The sequence below is a fragment of the Cyprinodon variegatus genome, unplaced genomic scaffold, assembly GCF_000732505.1.
Source record: "Cyprinodon variegatus isolate N-32 unplaced genomic scaffold, C_variegatus-1.0 Scaffold268, whole genome shotgun sequence".
Classification (NCBI taxonomy): Eukaryota; Metazoa; Chordata; class Actinopteri; order Cyprinodontiformes; family Cyprinodontidae; genus Cyprinodon; species Cyprinodon variegatus.
In genome coordinates, this window is record NW_015150721.1 from 249907 (window position 1) to 268512 (window position 18606).

General features: G+C 36.2%; 1 protein-coding gene across 1 annotated transcript in view; it reads left to right on the plus strand.

The window, feature by feature from the left end:
- Window positions 1-1413: 1413 nt before the first annotated feature.
- The window catches only part of abcg4 (ATP binding cassette subfamily G member 4), a 32722-nt gene continuing 15529 nt past the window's right edge, over window positions 1414-18606 (plus strand). Inside the window, exons 1-2 of the mRNA XM_015382874.1 lie at window positions 1414-2227; window positions 7764-8001. Of these exons, the coding sequence (XP_015238360.1) occupies window positions 7773-8001 (229 nt within the window). The 5' untranslated portion in view covers window positions 1414-2227; window positions 7764-7772. The remainder of the gene's footprint in view (window positions 2228-7763; window positions 8002-18606) is intronic.

Sequence of the window (18606 nt, forward strand, 5' to 3'; positions counted from 1 at the left end):
TTCTTGAATCATGACTGTGTAATATAATATTTCAAATAACATCTATTGTATCTTTAATCTTTATTTTAATCTTTATTCTAAAGGATATGAAAATAAAGCTTTTCTAAAACATAATATTGTATTTTGGTCCAACTTTATTTATTGATCTTAGTGACAGAGTTTATATGTCAAAAACTCTAAAGTGTTCTCCCTGAGTTCTTACTGTTGTAGTAATAAGCACATACGCTTTTTTTTAACCCCTTAATGACATTTTACAGACAGCAGGCCATTATAAAAATCAAATATTGAGTAGAACCCATAATTTCTTGAAACAGCAACTTTGCTGATCACCAAATAGTCAGCCACTGTGTTCACATTCACTAAAAAAATTTAACATCATGCATCACTATCACCTTTTATATTTACCTGGCCACTAATTATTTCTGTTCTTTGTTGTTTCTATCTTTAAGGATTTTTTTTTATTGTGCCTAAAGTGAAATGAACAGTTTTAAACCAGAAATACAGACATTTTAATAGGAACAACATACAATTTTTATTTAACTAATGACAAGAACACTTCACTTCTTTCAACTCAGAGCCAAAATGTAAGTAATTTTCCTCTGGGATTATTAAAGTATTTCTGATTCTGATTCTGATCATTCTGACTGTGACTCACTTAATATGAGAAAATATTGCCTTGGTTTTTGTTTAATGCCTTTTTTATTCTTTGCCCCTATAAAATATAAAATGAAAATAAAATACTGGCCCCACCTTGCCCCCCCTGGTGAACCTGATCTAGAATACTGCTGTTCTGTTATCAGCTCTACTTCCTTGGATAACTTCTCACCAAATGTATTTTGACCGCACTGTATTATAGGATCAGATTTTAATTTCTGCAACTTCATTTTTTTTTTCTATATAATTGGATGCAACAGAGTATACTTCTTTCTTTCCATCTTTCTCCAGAATTTGCCATAAAGGAAACCCCTGTGGAATTAAGTTTGTGAAATGTAAAAAATCAAAAGGGTATGAATGCTTTCTCGATTAATTGTATAAGATAACTATCCTGGGTTATAATCTTAGGGATGGGTTGCAGTGCTCAAAGCGCTCAGGAAGCGACCTGGAAGCTCCTTTTTTAAATTAGTCTGATTAAGAAGCAGGTAGGATTGGCTAAAAATGGGCTTGATTTCCTCTTGGGGTGATGTAAGGCGTGTAGGGCTCGCTTGAACGCGAGTAACCCCGGCAGTTTTACCGAAAATAACCCGGGCACTGCAGCATCAGCACCAGGCAGCTGCGCAGGTGCGGCCTTTAAAGAGACAGACCTAAACCTCCCTCATGTTTACTCTCAGCAGCCATCTGAATCCTTAAAACTTTATTCATCTGGATAGATCTCAATATCAAAAAACATTTCTCTGTTTTCCTTTAAAACCACTTTGTAGGTAACTTGAAGTGATTCCATGAATTACAATCGTTTAAATGATCATAAACTTTTAATGCAATGATTTAACAATTTCTCTTTATTATAATTATTGCAAATTAATGTTATAAAGGATCGATGTTAGTGGAGTTATCAGGAGCACAGCAGTATATCCTTCTCCAGCATCTTCCCAGGAACGCCCTGCATCCATCCCCAGGCAGCGCGCGCGCCCCGCAGACGCACCAACCGGTTAAAGAGGGAAGCGGCGGCTGCTCCGTCAGGCTGCAGCTGATGCTGCTGAGGCATTTGCAGCAGCGGCGTCTATCCGATCCGGTGTTTTTCACTCCGCTCCAAAAGACCAAAGGGAATGATGAAAACTGTCCTGCACGTCGAAGCCGAGGATATTTGTGGACGCGGTTCCTGAGTGGAGAAATATAATCCCGAGGAGAAAATCCAAACATGACATGCACCCAGCTCCCCTGACGAGTCTCTGGGATGCAGTCCTAGTTTGAGGCCGGGCCGGACATGATTTTAATCTCTGGGGCTGCTGGTGCTGATGCTGCTGATGCTGAGGATGCGGGATGATGAGCGCCGCACCCCGAGAGATACCCATAAGGATAATCCAGCTGAAAACTATTCGGATTGACTATTTGAACATTTGTTTGTTTGGGTTGTTTATTTAATTCATTTTTTTCCTTCCTATTCCTGTGCTGGAGAATTTGATGCTGAAGGATTGGGCTGTTTTGTCTGAAGAGACCAACTGAACGCTGTTGCTCTCACAGAACCAGGACTGAGCTGCTCACCTGGTCCTTTCAACACAGACAGTAACAAGTATGTTACATATTTGCATGTGAAGGTGTGAAAGCATGCATAAAAGTGACTGTTAAAGCTCTTTATATATATTCTAAAATCAGACCAATATCTAATTAATTCTAAGCATCTCCCTGATGGGTCCCTTTCCAGTGTTTGTTGTATTTGGTGCAGGTTAACAGGTGCTGGCCATATAAAAAGTCATAGCAGAGCACTGGATCAGCACTCCACTGCAAAGCTGCATAGATTCATTTGATTGCCATGTTTCCCCTTCTCATTAGAGGTGACTTTTGCAATGGCCCTGTACTGTTCACATGTCCTGTGTTTGGAGCTGAACATGGAGTCCTCTCTCTGACAGAGAGGCCATTAAAGTCTGTCAGTGTTGGGCATGGATTATAAGAGAACTGATAATGGGAAACTGCTAATGGTAGCATGATCAATAAAAACCCACAGTCAAATTTTATCGCCTATTATTCTCTTATCAGTTATTTCCTCATGCTAACACAGGATAAAGTGGGTCAGAGTGGATGGAGTACTACAAGCCTGTGGGACGTTATGTGACACTGCATGTGTGTGCGAAGAAAGCGTGTGACATTGTCCCTGTGTGTTAGCATTAGTCATTGCTGAAAGGAAGCACAACCTCTTTGACTTCTTTATGAAATATTTTCCAGTTTCTAATTTCATCCCAATGCCACAAAACACAGACTGCACAATGGTACTGGTATTTAAAGAAAGGTAGAGCCAAAAATAGCAAAAAGTTGATGAAAACCTCATAAATGAAAGGCTTCCATCATTTTAAATCTCTTTTCTCTCTAGTGTTAAATACTCGTACTCTTTCTTTTTTATATGTATTATTTTTTATTTTAGTGAATTTCAGGGTGTTTGTAGATTTGATTTTGTGCAGTGCTTTAGTCCCTTTTGGTTTCTAAAGTGTTATATAGATAAAGTTGGATTGGACACCTAATTTATAAATCATTATTTAGTTTATTTGACAGTTTTCAGGGCTGCATTCTTTCATGATTTGACAATTCAAACCAGTAGTCAATTTTCTTTTAACATAAAAATATATACTTGCAATAAAAACAAAAATATAGATTTCCACGAATTCCATGAGTTCTCAATGGAAAGTAAAAAGTAAAAATTCTGCTTCCTTTATATTCAGTGTGTGGAAACATCACAATAGGCATGACAGTAGAGCTGGACAGCAGTAAGCTGCATGGTGGTAGAGCAACTTTTGGCTGGTTTTGATATCAGTTCTTAGTGTTTTAAAGATGCTATGTATGTGTTTCAGTTGCTGTGGATAAACAAGCAGACATGATAGCAATTGTCTTCATGATAAAATGTTAAAATCTCTATATAGGGCGACAGTGGCGTCGGATGTAGGAGTTTGCACTGAAATCGAAGGATTGACGGTTCAAGCCCCGGCTCCGACTTTCAGAGTCGTGTCCTTGTATTGTCTACTGATGGTGGTCAGAGGGCCTGGTGGTGCCAGTGTACGGCAGACTCACTTCTGTCAGTGAGCCCCAGGGCAACTGTGGCTACAATGTAGCTTGCCACAGTGAGTGTGTGGGTGAATGACTGAATGTAGTGTAATGTGCTTTGGTCAAGTCTCCTGACTTGAAAAAGTGCTATATAAGTACAGGCCATTTACCATATTATTCCTGTTATAATAACCTATCTGATTATGCTACATTAGCTTTGCCAAACAACCTCTTTTTTTCTGACTACCAGCATCAACATGGTTTTTATACTTGAGTGATCATGGAAAATCTGGGATCAATACAAAATTTTCAGTGCTCATAGCAGCCGGGGATGGTCACAGGGAGCTTCCAGGTGTTTGGTTTTTGCCAAATTTTCTGTGAAATGCTGGTGGCATTTTTCTTTCCTTTTGTGTTTGCTTTCAGCGCTATGGACCGGTTCGGTCTGAAATAGCAGTGAATTTGAATATAATTTCAACATTTAGCTGCGGCAAGATATCAAGAAAATGTCTTAAAGTGAGAAGTGTATTTAGAATAGAATAGAATAGAATAGAATAGAATAGAATAGAATAGAATAGAATAGAATAGAATAGAATAGAATAGAATAGAAATATTCTTTTTTGGGGGGGAAATTCGGGTGTAACAGCAAACTGCATGTGGGGCTTGTTTTTCAGGGGTTGTTAGATCTTAATTAGATTAGAATTTAAAAGTAAATGGAAAAACAAAACACATTGAGAATGTAATTTGGTTCTTTAGGTGAGAATCAAAAAGGTCATTTTAAAGAGTCTGCAAAAGTAGCTTCAAAAATTTACTGGAGTATTTGGTCAGAAACAAGTCACTCCCTCTATTATAGTTGCTTAGTTTTTCTTTCCATTAAACAAAGTTTAGTTTTTAATCTCTTTAGCTCGGATACTGTGTAACCCAAATTTTTGAGGGCCCTTTAACACATCAAAAGTGAACTTAGTGAGGAAATATTTTTCTTTTATTTCCATAAAGATCATGTCATGAAACTATGCTTTTCAAACCAAGTCTTTGAATGTCTAGGGTGCATTTTGTAAAGTTACTTTGAGGTGCTGAAGTTATTCTATAACATTCTGTTATCTGGATTCGTTGTAAAACACAGTAGTTTATACAAATGTGTCCTGCTTCTGATTGTGATCACATTGCAGAAGACAGAAAGCGTTCTTAGCTGCATGAAGCCTCCAGATATTAACTTGAAGTTATTGTTTAAAGCCAGAATATCATTCTTCAGAAGGTGTCATGGTTAAGTTTGAAAAGTTTTTAATTTATTCATCGTTATACATACTTTTAAACAAATTTCTGTTGATCTACTCTCTGTTTGCTCCCATTGGAGGTATATTGCTTGCTTTTGTTTTAAATAGTTTGGAAAAGGGATAGATTCTTGAGCACGAGATGCCTAATATTTGCAGCCAGACAGGCTGGTCTGGGAGGAAGTTCTCCTGAATCAGCAGGACAGGACTGTAAGTGTGCTGCAGGACTGAAACCAGAGCCTCACAATTTCATTGGCTCTACGCAGCTCCTCCATCCACTAAATGCTTGTCAGATCATGCTTAGCACTTTATGGGGCATCAAACTGAAAATGGCGACTTCCAAATGTATTTATACCTCTTAACTGTTGTATGTTTTGTCAAGTTACAACCACACACTTCCATTTTTCAGGGATTTTATGTGAGCAACCAACACAAAGTAGTGCATGGGAAGCAGAAGGAAAGTTATAAAAGCCCAAGTCAATACTTTTTGTGGAGCGTCCTTTTTTTGAAATTACTGCTGCAAATCCTCTGAGCCAGGCGTCTTGGACCAGCTGGGTGGGGAGAATATATGAACAGTATTTTTTATTCAATTCTTATGGATTTTTTATTAAATGTTTTTGCTTTGACTAGGCCAGTCTCCAGCTTTATTTTTTAGAGTCCTCCTGCCTTCTGAGCCTCTGCCTCAGTCTAAAACTTTTTTTGATAGGTTTTCCCTCCATAAATCCCTCCTTAACACAGCTCAAGAAACGCCATCCCACAGAATGATACTGCTACCAACATGTTTCATGCTGGAGATGCTGTTTTCAGATGACACACAGTGTTCTACATGTAGGTAAAATGTTTCATTTTCAGCCCCGTCTTCCCCATGTTTCCTTGAGACAAGGAGCAGTCTGGACTTTTCATGGCTTCCTTTCAACATTTAGTTTTCTTCTTACAGTTATACTCACCATAGAGACTAGAGCAGTCATCTTATTGCCAGATCCTCCCACCTGAGCTTTCTCTGCAGCCCCTCCAGCGTTGGACCTTTGGGCTTCTTGGATTAAGACTCTGCTTTCAGTCATTTGAAGTAGATATACACATTTTTTGGTATGTTTGCAATTTTTCCATACAAGCTTTGGATGATGGAACAGACTTCTGTGGGATTCAAACTTAAGGAGTTCATCTGGAAACCTGACCTTGCATTACACTTTTTCAGAACTTTCTTCCTGCTTCATTTTCTCAGTGAAGCTGTTCCTTTACTAATGAGGTCTAACAAACCCCTTAAACCTTCACTGAAAGGCTTGATTTGTACTGAGGTTAAATTAAATATCAGTGGACTCTATTTCAATTAGTTAACCTCTTAATGTAATTAGATGCTGGGGTATGTTTAGAGGTATATGAGTGATGAGGACTGATGGAGAGGCACTAAACATCTTCAAAGGTTTTTTTGTTAAGTATTTTGCAAAGGTGTCATATAATGAAGTACAAATATTTATTCTAATTATGGCTTTTTGCATCTCTACTTTAATTATATTCGACCACAAATATCTGTACTTTCTACTCCTTTCTTTCTTAAAACTCGCTTGTTACTTCAATAGATAACGGTATGATGTAACAGCTGCAAGAAAACGGGGAAAATCAAGACAGTAAAGGCAATCCGTCCAGTTGGAGCCCAGACCGTTTAGAGAAAAACACTGTTAGCGACGTGGGTGGACATTTAAGATGATGGATCAGATTCTGAGATGCACAACATTATCCACCCTTTCCCCCTCTTATTAGATTTCAAATTGAAATGTTTATTATGTTTCAGGTTCTGTTTCAATTGTAATGCTATTTGCAACTTCAACGCTGTGAATATCGAAGCTCTAAAAGTATTCAGCTGCTCATGCAGGATTTCTGTTCAGTTTAATCAATAATATCCTGTCTAAACTTAAAAATTACAACACAACTTAACCCAGTATTTGTTTATGTTCCTTCTCCTTACACAATGCGCAAAAATATATATATATATATATATTAGAGAAATCAATTAACCTTTTTTTTGTTTATTATTGTAGGAATTTAGTTTTTAAGGTTCTAAACCTGTATTTTTTTACTTTTACCTAAGCAGGTCAGGCTGTGCTTTCACTTTTACCAGAGGCATTTTTTTTTTACAGTTATCTATACTTCTAGTTAAGAATGTGAGTACTTTAACAATATTTTGATGCTTTAGATACCACTTTGTAATCATGCTACATTTTGCTGCACTATCACAACACTGAATTGTGTCTATAATGTGTTAACCTGTCAAAAAACTTTAATTAATTTAATGTAAGTGCAGAAAATACCTCAAATTATTAAAATAAAACAAATATTAAATACTTATATATTAACTCATACAGTTATGCAGTTAGACTTTTTTGCATTTGATTATTTGAAATAAAGGGGAGTTATTTATTCATTGTTATTATACTTAAGAAAACACATATCTACACAATTTTTTAAGAAAGAAATTTGTGTGTAAAAAAAAGTGTCAAAAATCTTAATTGAATGTCCTTAAGTGCTGAAAATACCTTAAAATATCGAAATAACAATAACAGAACAATTACTTTAAATCAGTTATCAAATTGTACTTTATGCTTTTGTATTTTATATGAACTTAAGCATGAGTAATGACCCTTATTGGAGATTGTTTTTTTTAAATATTATTGTGCTTAACAAAAAAATCAGCAATAAATTATTGAGGGGAAAAAAAAATAAAACTGCGCATGAGAGGATTATATTATATAATATAATATTAGGATTTTATTAAATTTTTTTAGTATTTAATGAATTGTGTCTTCCCTGCAGCCTTTCAGGATGGCTGAGAAAACTCTGGACCCTGGCTCGGTCAGCATTCCCATGGAGGAGACCAAGCTCCCCGGAGGAGCGCCCCAGGAGGCGCCGCTGCTCACCCACCTGAAGAAAGTGGAGAACCACATCACAGAAGCTCAGCGCTTCTCCCACCTCCCGCGGCGCTCCGCTGTGGACCTGGAGTTCAACGAGCTGTCCTACACCATCCGGGAGGGCCCCTGGTGGAGGAGGAGAGGTACTGCACTCTCATGCTCAGGGAAAAAAAAAAAAAAAAATGATGGATGCTCAAGTGAACACCACCCATGACGATCAATATCTGCAGTGCAGAAAAATGCATGTTTTTAAAAGCTTTTTTTGACAGTTCTTGAAATGTATTTTCCCTGTTCCTTGCTTCTTTTTATTGCTCTGGCACATCCAGGATGTTGTTGCACACACAGACATCCAGCATGCAGGAGCAGCCGGTCCTCCTTCCCTGCAAGCTTTGCTGCACTCAGCAGAGTTTAGACATAGTAAATAATTTACAGCAGGTTTGCACACTGCTTGCATCTCTTTTGCCTTTGTTGTGTTACAGGCGGTGGTGTCCAGCACACAATTAATACACTATGTTCAAATGAACTCGGTGTCCTAAATACAGTAATCATTCATTCTAACCTGAATATCTCAACTCACCTGGCTGCTGTGCCTGTGTTGATTTAGCAAGGCGTGCTGACATTCTCCACATGGTGTAAGATGTTTGCATGGGGATATTTTTAGTTTCAAGTAATATTGACAGCTTTATTAAAGTCTGGCAGTGGAGTGTTTGCTGCTCTGTTGTGTAACTCTGGATGTATGGAGGGTAATGATGAGGGGTTAGATCAAAGGGCTGCATTGATCCGTGTGTAGTCTGTCTTCATTTGTGTCATCAAATATTTATCTATGATATATACAATTTTTGGGGAAATGTTTGCTCAGATTCACAGAGCTAATGATAATGTACCGAAACTTCTCTTTTCTTTCATTTCCGTCATTGAGGAAACCTTGTTTTTTGATTAAACTCTGTTTTAGTCTCTAATCCACCCTTACTGATCATACATTGAACATGATTCCATGCTTTTCTGATTTTCTCTTTAAGGACACAAGCAGCTGTTTTGACATTTAACAGAAATGTTGCCTGATGAAAGCCACTCCTTCTTTGTGTAAAGAGTAAAAGAGCATTAAAGGTTGCTTTGTTAATTCCTGACACCCACTATATTTGCGAATGTTTTCACTCTGCCTTTATTGAGGGCAGAGTTACATTTACTTGAATACATTTAGGAAAGAATTGTACTTTAAGGAGTAGTTGTACTCTGCCATATACTTTTTACCTTTGACTTGGGTAATATTTTTGTTAGAGTATTGCTACTAGACCAAAATTTCTAGTTACTTTACCCACCAAGATTAACTGGAGCTATTTCAAATTAACTAAATAAACAGACAACAGTCAATATTTTTGTTGGAATCTCTTAATTCTTTCCTAAAGAATAATAATAATAATAAAATAAAAAAAAAGGCTGGGAAAGTGTTTTATTATGTTATTTTGTGATAAATATTTTTTGGGTACTGTACTTAGCTCTGGCCTTCACACACACCACGCACGGTAAGAATTTCCATAAGTTGTTGAAACCTGTCCATCAGAAACTTAATCAAATTGCCCAGAGTGAATCTGTAGAAGTAAAATAAAAAAAATAAGCATATTAGTTGGAAAGTAAATTTCACTAAAATGTTTAAAATTGTGTTTAATTGTGTGACACTGAATAAAAACCTTATTAAACTATTTGAACTGAACATATTGACATAAAAACTGTATTTTATTGTCTTGAAAAATTCATTCTTACATTTTTTTGTACCACACATTTGGGTCTTTGAAAAAGACCAGAGTAAACAAACACAGATTCACATGAACCAGGTGAGTCCAATCTGCATTTAATTTACTGTGCAGATTGGACTCACCTGGTTCAGTTGTTGGACTAAACAAACACATGACATTGAGATGACATGACGGGTCCACATCCCCCATCTCTGGTTGATTACATCATGCATAAATATTGTCAGGCAAAAAAATGTCCCTGCATGTCACAGTCTAAACAGGCTGTGTTGTTCTATCCAGTAATTTCTATATTCTTGGTGCTACTTTAGCATAACACTGGGAGCCAATTAGCTATGGGTTAAGGGGAACACTGATGATGTAAAACCTGCTGCTTGCAGTGCTAATTTAGCATTTACAACTAAAAGGGACATTATCCATCCACCCATTTTCTATTACGCGTATCCCTGCTGGGGTCGCGAGGGGCGCTGGTGCCTATCTGCAGCTGTCAATGGGCGAGAGGCGGGGTACACCCTGGACAGATCGCCAGTCCATCGCAGGGCAACACAGAGGCAAACAACCATTCACGCACACACTGACACCTAAGGAGAATTTAGAGAAACCAATGAACCTAACAGTCATGTTTTTGGACTGTGGGAGGAAACCGGAGTACCCAGAGAAAACCCACGCATGTACAGGGAGAACAAGCAAACTCCATGCAGAAAAACCCAGGGCCAGGAATCGAACCCAAACCTTCTTGCTGCAAGGCAGCAGTGCTACCCACTCCCCTGAAAGTAAAATTGGTAAAACTTAATTTTTCACTGCAATAAGATATAGTATCAAAGCGTGGTAACCCTTTAACATATAGTGTATCACATATGATTAATGGGTTTTTGAGACCTTTACATCTTTAGTGTGATATTTCTGTTCCTGAAATACCTTATACAGTCAGACACATGTAGTGAACAGAATATATCTACCAGTATATAAAGTTGTACAGAAAGACCTGCTGTATCTCAAATGACACAAAAAATATATCTGACGTAACTTATTCAAAAGAGATTTTTCTTTTCACTTTACCAGAATTTTTACTGACAGCTTTGCTTCCAAAAACTGTAATTTTAACAGAATTATTTCATTTGTTAGACTTTTAGGGATTAATTTTCAAAATTAAATATATGAAAGTGAATGAGAACTTTATTAAAGTTTTCATTCACTTTCATATAATTAAACAGTTGCAATTTATTGAAAATCACGTTTAATTTTGAATTTTACACATACAGATGAACTTTTGGCAGCTTAAATTTATCTCCTGATGGCACAGGTTTCTGCCCCTATCAGATGGTCAGAGGAGTGCAGTTTGAAATTCACTGCTTATTATGATAAGTTTTCTTTATAAATGCCAAACCAGATTCCTCCATTAGATTACCAGGCAGAGAGAGGGTTCAGCAGGTTCAGCAGTGGTGTGCTTTACACCACTGGCTCCCCTGCTTTCCATTCCACTCCATGATGAATGGTTTAGATGCAGCTGCTCCACCAAACACTGTTACATGAAGCTCCAAGGAGACATTCCTGAGCTAAACTGAAGATTTCACTAAGTTTAGAGGATTGAAGCTATTGACTCAGAAGTTTGGTGGCATTTATTAGCCAATGCTCGGTGGTTAATTTTCCAACTCTGTGATTATTTTGACAACCTAGAGTGACTTGTTCTTTTACAAATGTTTGTAGAAGCAGTCAACATGTCTAAGTGTTGGTTTTTACCCACCTGTGATAATGGGCTTAGTTGGAAAACACAAATTTAACCATTTAAGTGGGTCAGTAAACACTTAACAGAATTACAAATCCACTTTTGTTAGTTAACTTCAGATTAGAACTCTGATTCAAACAGCTTTGTATAGATTTATTTTGTATCGCAGCTGCATAATTTAGTTCAGAAAATCTTTACCATAATAGTAGCTTTAATTTTAGAACATTTTTTCAATAGCATATTATTACTTTCCAAAGATAAACAGCTGATGCCACATCTGGTGCGGCTAAAAATCCTCTATAATTAATATGACTGAAGCATTTTTTTTTACAGGCAAGCTCTTGTTTTATTTATAAAGTTTTTAAGTGTTTTTTAGACACTTTCTAACAGAAGTCTAAGTGCTTTTGTCACCTTGAAGTATATATTTGACAAGACACATTGGGCTGCTTTGTTTTTGGTGGCCGCAAGGCTGATTTTGGAGCCATATTTATTTCCCCAGTGATCACAGAGAGCAGGATGGTAAGATAATTGATCCATCTACCTGAAACTTACTGTGGGGGAAATGAAGTTCAGAAAGACATCAACTCTCCAACAGCTATCAGGGGCCATCAACATGCCGTTGTCAGGAAGAAATGACAGCTTTTTTCTTTTTTTGTCCTACCATAACAAACATTAACAGGGGAAGTTTGCAAAACTCTCCTGAGTCAAAGCTTTCTGCTGTGGTAAGATAAGAATAGGATCAATATTTTTGGTCTAATAACCCTCCAGGTTGGTCTACCATAAGATTAAGAATATATGGGAGAGCATTTAAACCATACTGTTGCACACAGTGAAGGATCTGTAATGCTGTGGGCCTGTTTAGATTGTTTTATTCCAAAGTCCCTGAGGAAAACCAAAAGTGAGTGTTGCATCATTAGCTAAGAAAGTCTGAAATAACAGGAGATTTAAGTTGAGATCTGAAGAATTTTATTTAAGAAATTGTTTATTATTTTAAAAGATTGAAACAATTGTTTTAAAAATCTTGAGGGTTGCACTGTGACACAGTGGGTAGCACTGTTGCCTTGCAGCGAGAATGTTCCAGATTCGGTTCCCGACCCAAGGTCTTTCTGGAATGGAGTTTGCATGATCTCCCCGAGCATGCATGGGTTCTCTCTGGCTTCCTCCTACATTCCAAAACTGGTTGACTGGTGACCTGTCCAGGGTGTACCCCGCCTCACGCCCGTAGACAGCTCTAGATGGGCACCATCGCCCCTCGCGACCCCGCTTGGGATAAGTGTGACAGAAAATGGATGGATGGTTTTATTGAAAGGGTGGAGCTGGTGGATGGCCCAATCATTGGCCATCGCTTTCAGATGATTGTTGTTTCCATGAGGATGTGATACCCCTCTAAAACAAAAGGTGGCAGGCTGGCAGCAGTGATACTCTCAAGTGAATCGTCTATCACTCACAAAAATATTTCACCAAAAACTTAAGATTATGTAATTTTATTACATAATGAATTCACATTAAATTTTTCTGTAGATAAATTGAAGACAAAGCAATTAAATAAACCTTATATGGTGCATAATTATTTGTATAATAAAGGTTATTTATTTGAAATACATAATGTATTTAGTATTTATAAAGTAAACTTACTCAAAATGTATACTAATCCGGGAATTTTTTCACATACATAACGTTTACTTTTTGGATTGCATAAAGGTGACCTGATGATTATACAATTCAAACAATAAACTTTATGTATTTGAAATAAATACACTCCTTAGTATTAATTTTATGTACGTAAACTATCAATTCTAAATTCATAAACCTGACAATTAGGCATTTTAAATAAATTCACTATTTTAACCTAATGAATATACACAATGTACATTTTATTTAGAATAGAATAGAATAGAATAGAATAGAATAGAATAGAATAGAATAGAATAGAATAGAATAGAATAGAATAGAATAGAAAATCCCTCGATTGTCCCACATTGGGGACATTCTGTTGTTTACAGCGGCAAATAGATCATAGAAAAATGGTCACACAAATTTGGACCTTTGAAAAATGTTTAAGAATAACATAAAAGTTAAGAGTTAAAAGATAAAAGATATAATACTGTACTGTAAAGTGTTTTTAACAACATAAAACTGTGCACCTGGAGAATAAATAACCAATATACATCTATGGACATTTTAATGGATATTTAAAAATAGCAGCAACATCAGAGATGTACAAAATGACACAAGCATGTTATTTAACTGACTAAGATAGAAACTGCAAAATCAGCATGAATGAATGCATGAACAACTTATTGAGGTTGTTGGGAACAGTGATGGTTATAGTCTTCCAGCTGCCGGGAGGAAGGATCTATGATAACGCTCCATGGTGCATTTTGGGTGGAGCAGTCTGTCACTGAGGGAGCTCTCCAGTTCTGCAACAGCTTCATGCATACAATAGATTTTTGTTGAATTTATGTTTTGAGAAAAATAAATGAGAATTTATTATGCAATAAAATTACATATATCTTAAGATTTGGGTAAAATGATTTTATGAGTGTAACTAAGTTGGCATTTGCCAATACAAACCAATACAAATACAGTAATTAATTATTCACATGAATAATTGTTGTATACTCATTTCAAAATTAAAAAATACAGAATTGATACCCTTTTCAGAGATAGTTTATGTATTTTAAGATAAAAAAAGACCAAGAGTTATATATTATATATTATGTATAATCATAAATTATGAATTTAGACAGCATAGATGTATAAGTATATATAGAATAATTACAAAAGGCTTCATGAAAATCCTGTCTGTCCTTAATTAATTATTTTTTATATATGGATGTTGTTCTCATTCATTTTCCTTTTGGTGCAGTGCCATTAGTATAGACACAGGGTCACCATTTTGAAGCTAAGAGCTACTTCATGGATACTGAGTCATATGAAGAGTTACAATACTGAAATCGGCAAGTTTATTTTACCACTATAGACATTTTTTTTACCTAACATGCATGATCAAAACCAATAGAGTTTTTAGATTTGTTCTAACTTAAATATTTTGATTTATAGTTGAATCCAATGCTATGGAGTTATTTCATAGAGATCCAGATTCTCAAGGATAATTTGCCTCAATGGATATCAGGTTGCTCTTTTACTATGATTAATTTTATTTTTATTTTGTAAATATCAGTACTTTTTAACCATAAAAAATTGTGGTAGTATTTGCAGTAGAAGTATTTGAAAATATAAAGCTAAACTATAACTGACAGGATGATCAAGCTGAGAGAAAACTGGCACAGTTTATTACTTCAGCACCACGGATAGCACCATGGTCTGTAGATAGCACAGTGTAGACAGGGCCATGGCTGAAATTTGCTCACTCGTGAGTAAATCTGAGTCAGAGAAAGATTCTGAGAGCTCTGAGTCAACAGTCAGTCTCCTTCCAGTAAAAAGGAGATAAACATTTATTCATTTATGCATTTATTTATTTCTCAACATCTATTTAAGCCATTTGCCAGTCACTAAAAGGCATGATATAGTATCCTTTGGCTGTCAAAACCTGTAAGAGTACCCCAAAAAATAGTACTCAAACAGAAGTAGTAATATGTCATTATATTTTTGCTCTAATAAAAAAGGAGTGTTTGGTAAAGGGATAACTTTACTCATCATAGCATCCTATTTACTGTTTAAAATATATAATAAGACAGACAAAAATGTAAATCTATGTGCAAATTCTGCTATATTAAAGACCAATAAAATAACAAAAACAAACAATTTACATAACTGATAACAGTTGATAATATATCCCAGCAGAAAAAACACATTTATTCATTTAACATATTTTCTTTTAAATATAAAACTTATGAAACAAATCTCAAACTAAGTCATTAAACATTTTTCAAACAGGGTGAATGATCTTCAGTGATAATATTTACACCTTACTGTATTAGCTTGACCTCCAAATGTCATGGTCGGTTTGCCAAATATAAAGTTATCTTTTGTACCAAAGAGGAGCACTCATTGTGACGTAAACATTAACTGTGTGTCTTTGTCTGGAGCACAAAAAACAAAACAAAAAAACATATTTGTTTTTCAGTGGAGTTACTCACAGCAGATGGATTAGCCAAATGTTTTACTTTCTTTATATTTTCAACCTTTATTTACCCTGGATAGACCATATGAGATAAACAATCTATTTTTCAAGGTAGTCCCTGTGAAGAAACAGCAATAAATAAAACTCAGAGTTACACAGTTAAAAGAAAAACTTCTAATTATTAAAAGCAAGGAAATACTATTGAATACTCAGTGAAGTAAATTCAGTTAATTTACAAGTTTTCTGAAGCATTGTGTATCAACATTTTGCAATTTGTAATGAACCAAAAGAAGAGATAGACAGCATCCAGAGACATCGAGATTAAGGCATCATCCAAAGTCCAACACAGACGTTAAGGTTGCACCAAAAGTATGTGAAAAATACACCACTTGTTACGAAAAATAAAAACGTATTCTTTAATCTTAGCCCCTTTACAAGATTTTCCAAATGAGGTTTAAAAGTGAAGGTGGGATATATCAATGTGCCCATACCTATATGTGTACCAGTTCTATTTGATTTCATCCACAAGAGAACCACTGAGGGGATTTTTAGTCCCCTTGGATCTCGAAAAATGCATTACATTTGTGTTATCAGTATTACGTAAAGTTTTAGATGTAATAAAGATTATTGGATAGAAACTGAGGCTATCTGTAAAAGTTCAGCTGTCTCAGTAAGAGGACTCCAGTGCAATAAAATGATAAAGAACAAAGAAAATAAAGACACTGTGTCATCTTTATTTCAATCTGAAAAACTTACATGTAGAGAAAAGACAATTAGGAGAAATGTATTGATACAATTACTTTCGTCTTTAGCGCTTAATTTTGATAGATATACATGAACAGGAGTAAAGAACAGGGCTGTTTCCCCCCCAGGCCTGAAACTGGTGGTGGTGTGGAGATAGATGAAGTTGGTCAGTCTGTAGACTGCTGGTTAGCGAGACGGTATGCTGAGCTTTATGGGGAGATCCAGTGGACTGTGTGAGCTGATAATAGAGCTTCACTCAGGGACCTGGAAGATGGAAGTCCAGTTTGAGAAAACCTGTCCATGATGAGCAAGAATGAAGCGACAGTGGAGAGGAAAAACTCTCCATGGGGAAGAAACCTCTGGCTGAACCAGGCGCAACATGGCGGTCTTCTGCTGGACTGGTTGAAATGAGACGTGGAATGCAGGAGTCCGGGAGGAATGACACTCTGATGAAATTTTAGCACGATGGTGGAGAAGGGGTGGAGGTGGGTTGAAATGGGGTCATCTGAATGAAGTCACAGCGCAACCACCACCTGCGCACTAGGTAGCAGACAACTTGCAGATCAGAGGCCTTTTAGGATGAACTTTGGATGCCGATTGGCTTTCGTGGAGGTGTGGTTCAAAGCTGATTGGCTGTGTCGTAGGTGGATGTAGGTGAGCAATCAGTTTCTTCAGTTGAACTTCCACCTAGGGTCCATAAAAAGGATCGTTTGCATCAGACACATTCTGTTCCAAATTACTTATGTAGATTTAAAATAGAAGAGGACCTAATATGCATCCCTGTGGCACCTTCTTGTAGACAGTTGCTGCTTCATAACAAATACTATCAGATTTTATATACGTATTCTGTCCTATTTTCAAGATAATTTTTGAACCAGAAAACAGTTTGATCTGTAAAACCAAAATTGCAAAAGTCTTGCAAAGTTTTATGATCCAAAGTAATTTTACTAAAGTAAGAAAGTAAAACAACGTTATGAAAATGTTACTCAAGTACAAGTAAAATGTACTGAAAAAAACGTTTCTTTTTTCTTGTCAAAACATTACTAAAGTAAATTCCCACTTCAAAACTGATGTAGAAATAAGTTTTTTAAAAGTCTTAAATTAGGCATTTTTGTAACCAATTTTAACAAGGAAATACGATGATCTGTTCATGCAATGAGTATTTCTGCCCTTAAATTAAGAAAAATAGAATTTATGTATATGAAATAAAATCATGGAGCAGCTTGTCTTATTTTAAACTTAAATCATGGTATTCCATTTACAAACTGTCTAACTTATCTGCTCAAATCAAGGGGACATATCAAGAACAAAATATTGTTTCTTAGATTCAGATTTTCAGTCATCGTCGTATAACTGGGTGAATGTAACTACTTATTACCCATCTCTATGTGCATTTCCCCAAAAATGTTTACTTTTATTCGATTGTACGCTTTTACTGGACAGATATTATTTCTTTAAAGGAGAAAGGCAGCCAGTTCTTTTCAAATGTTTTGAATGAGACAATGTCTATGGAGCTGAGAGAAAAGAGAAAAAGGAGAAATACGGATTGCATGAATCATGAGCCCAGAATCAGTGATGTCATTTATCCTTTGAAGAGCCTGACTCACGTCTCTAAAGGTCTGTGGCAGGCAGGAGATCATAACAACAAGTTGTTGATTTTTTAAGCTGGTAAATTTAGACCCATATAGAATCCTGGCGAAGGTCTCAGCTGGACTAAATTCCCAGGTGATCTGCCCTCAATCTGCTTTTGTTATTGTGGGCTGTTTCTTTGTGAGGCTTGCAGTCTATCGCTGCTTTGGATGAAGCTGCTGTGACCCATTTTTATAGTCAGAGGTGTTCTCATCCCTGGGGATATAGTATCTGGATAAATCGAATTCGGGATTTGAACAGAAAAAAATGCAGAGGATGGAGGAGGGAAGGGAGGGAGGACAGGAAATGTTTAAATCTCTGCTTCAGATTTGTTGAGCTGCTTCTCTGCACCTGTGCTCATCATCTCAGTTTTTCAGGGGAGGAAACAAAGCTGTCATAAAGACATTTCTGCCTCATACTTATTTTTAGAATACTCTGTTGTTCAAATTAGTCATGTTTCACAGCCCATATTTTCTAGCTTCTGATTATGATCACAGAATTCTGTGCTAATTTAATCCATTTATAGCCCAATTATCATCAATAAGATTCATAAAAGTCATGATTAATATTGATAAATTATAATATAAATAATTATCAATTTATTATTATTAATAATCAATGATAAATAATAATCATGGAGCGGAAATCTGAACAAGTTGATGTGGGGGTTTTAGGAAGGAAAATAATAGGTTTATAGCAGGGGTCTTCAACGTTTTCGAAGCCAAGGACCCCCAAACTGATTGCGAGATAGAGCGGGGACCCCCTAATTATATATATTGTATGAAATTGTGTTATATCAAACTGGTCCTAT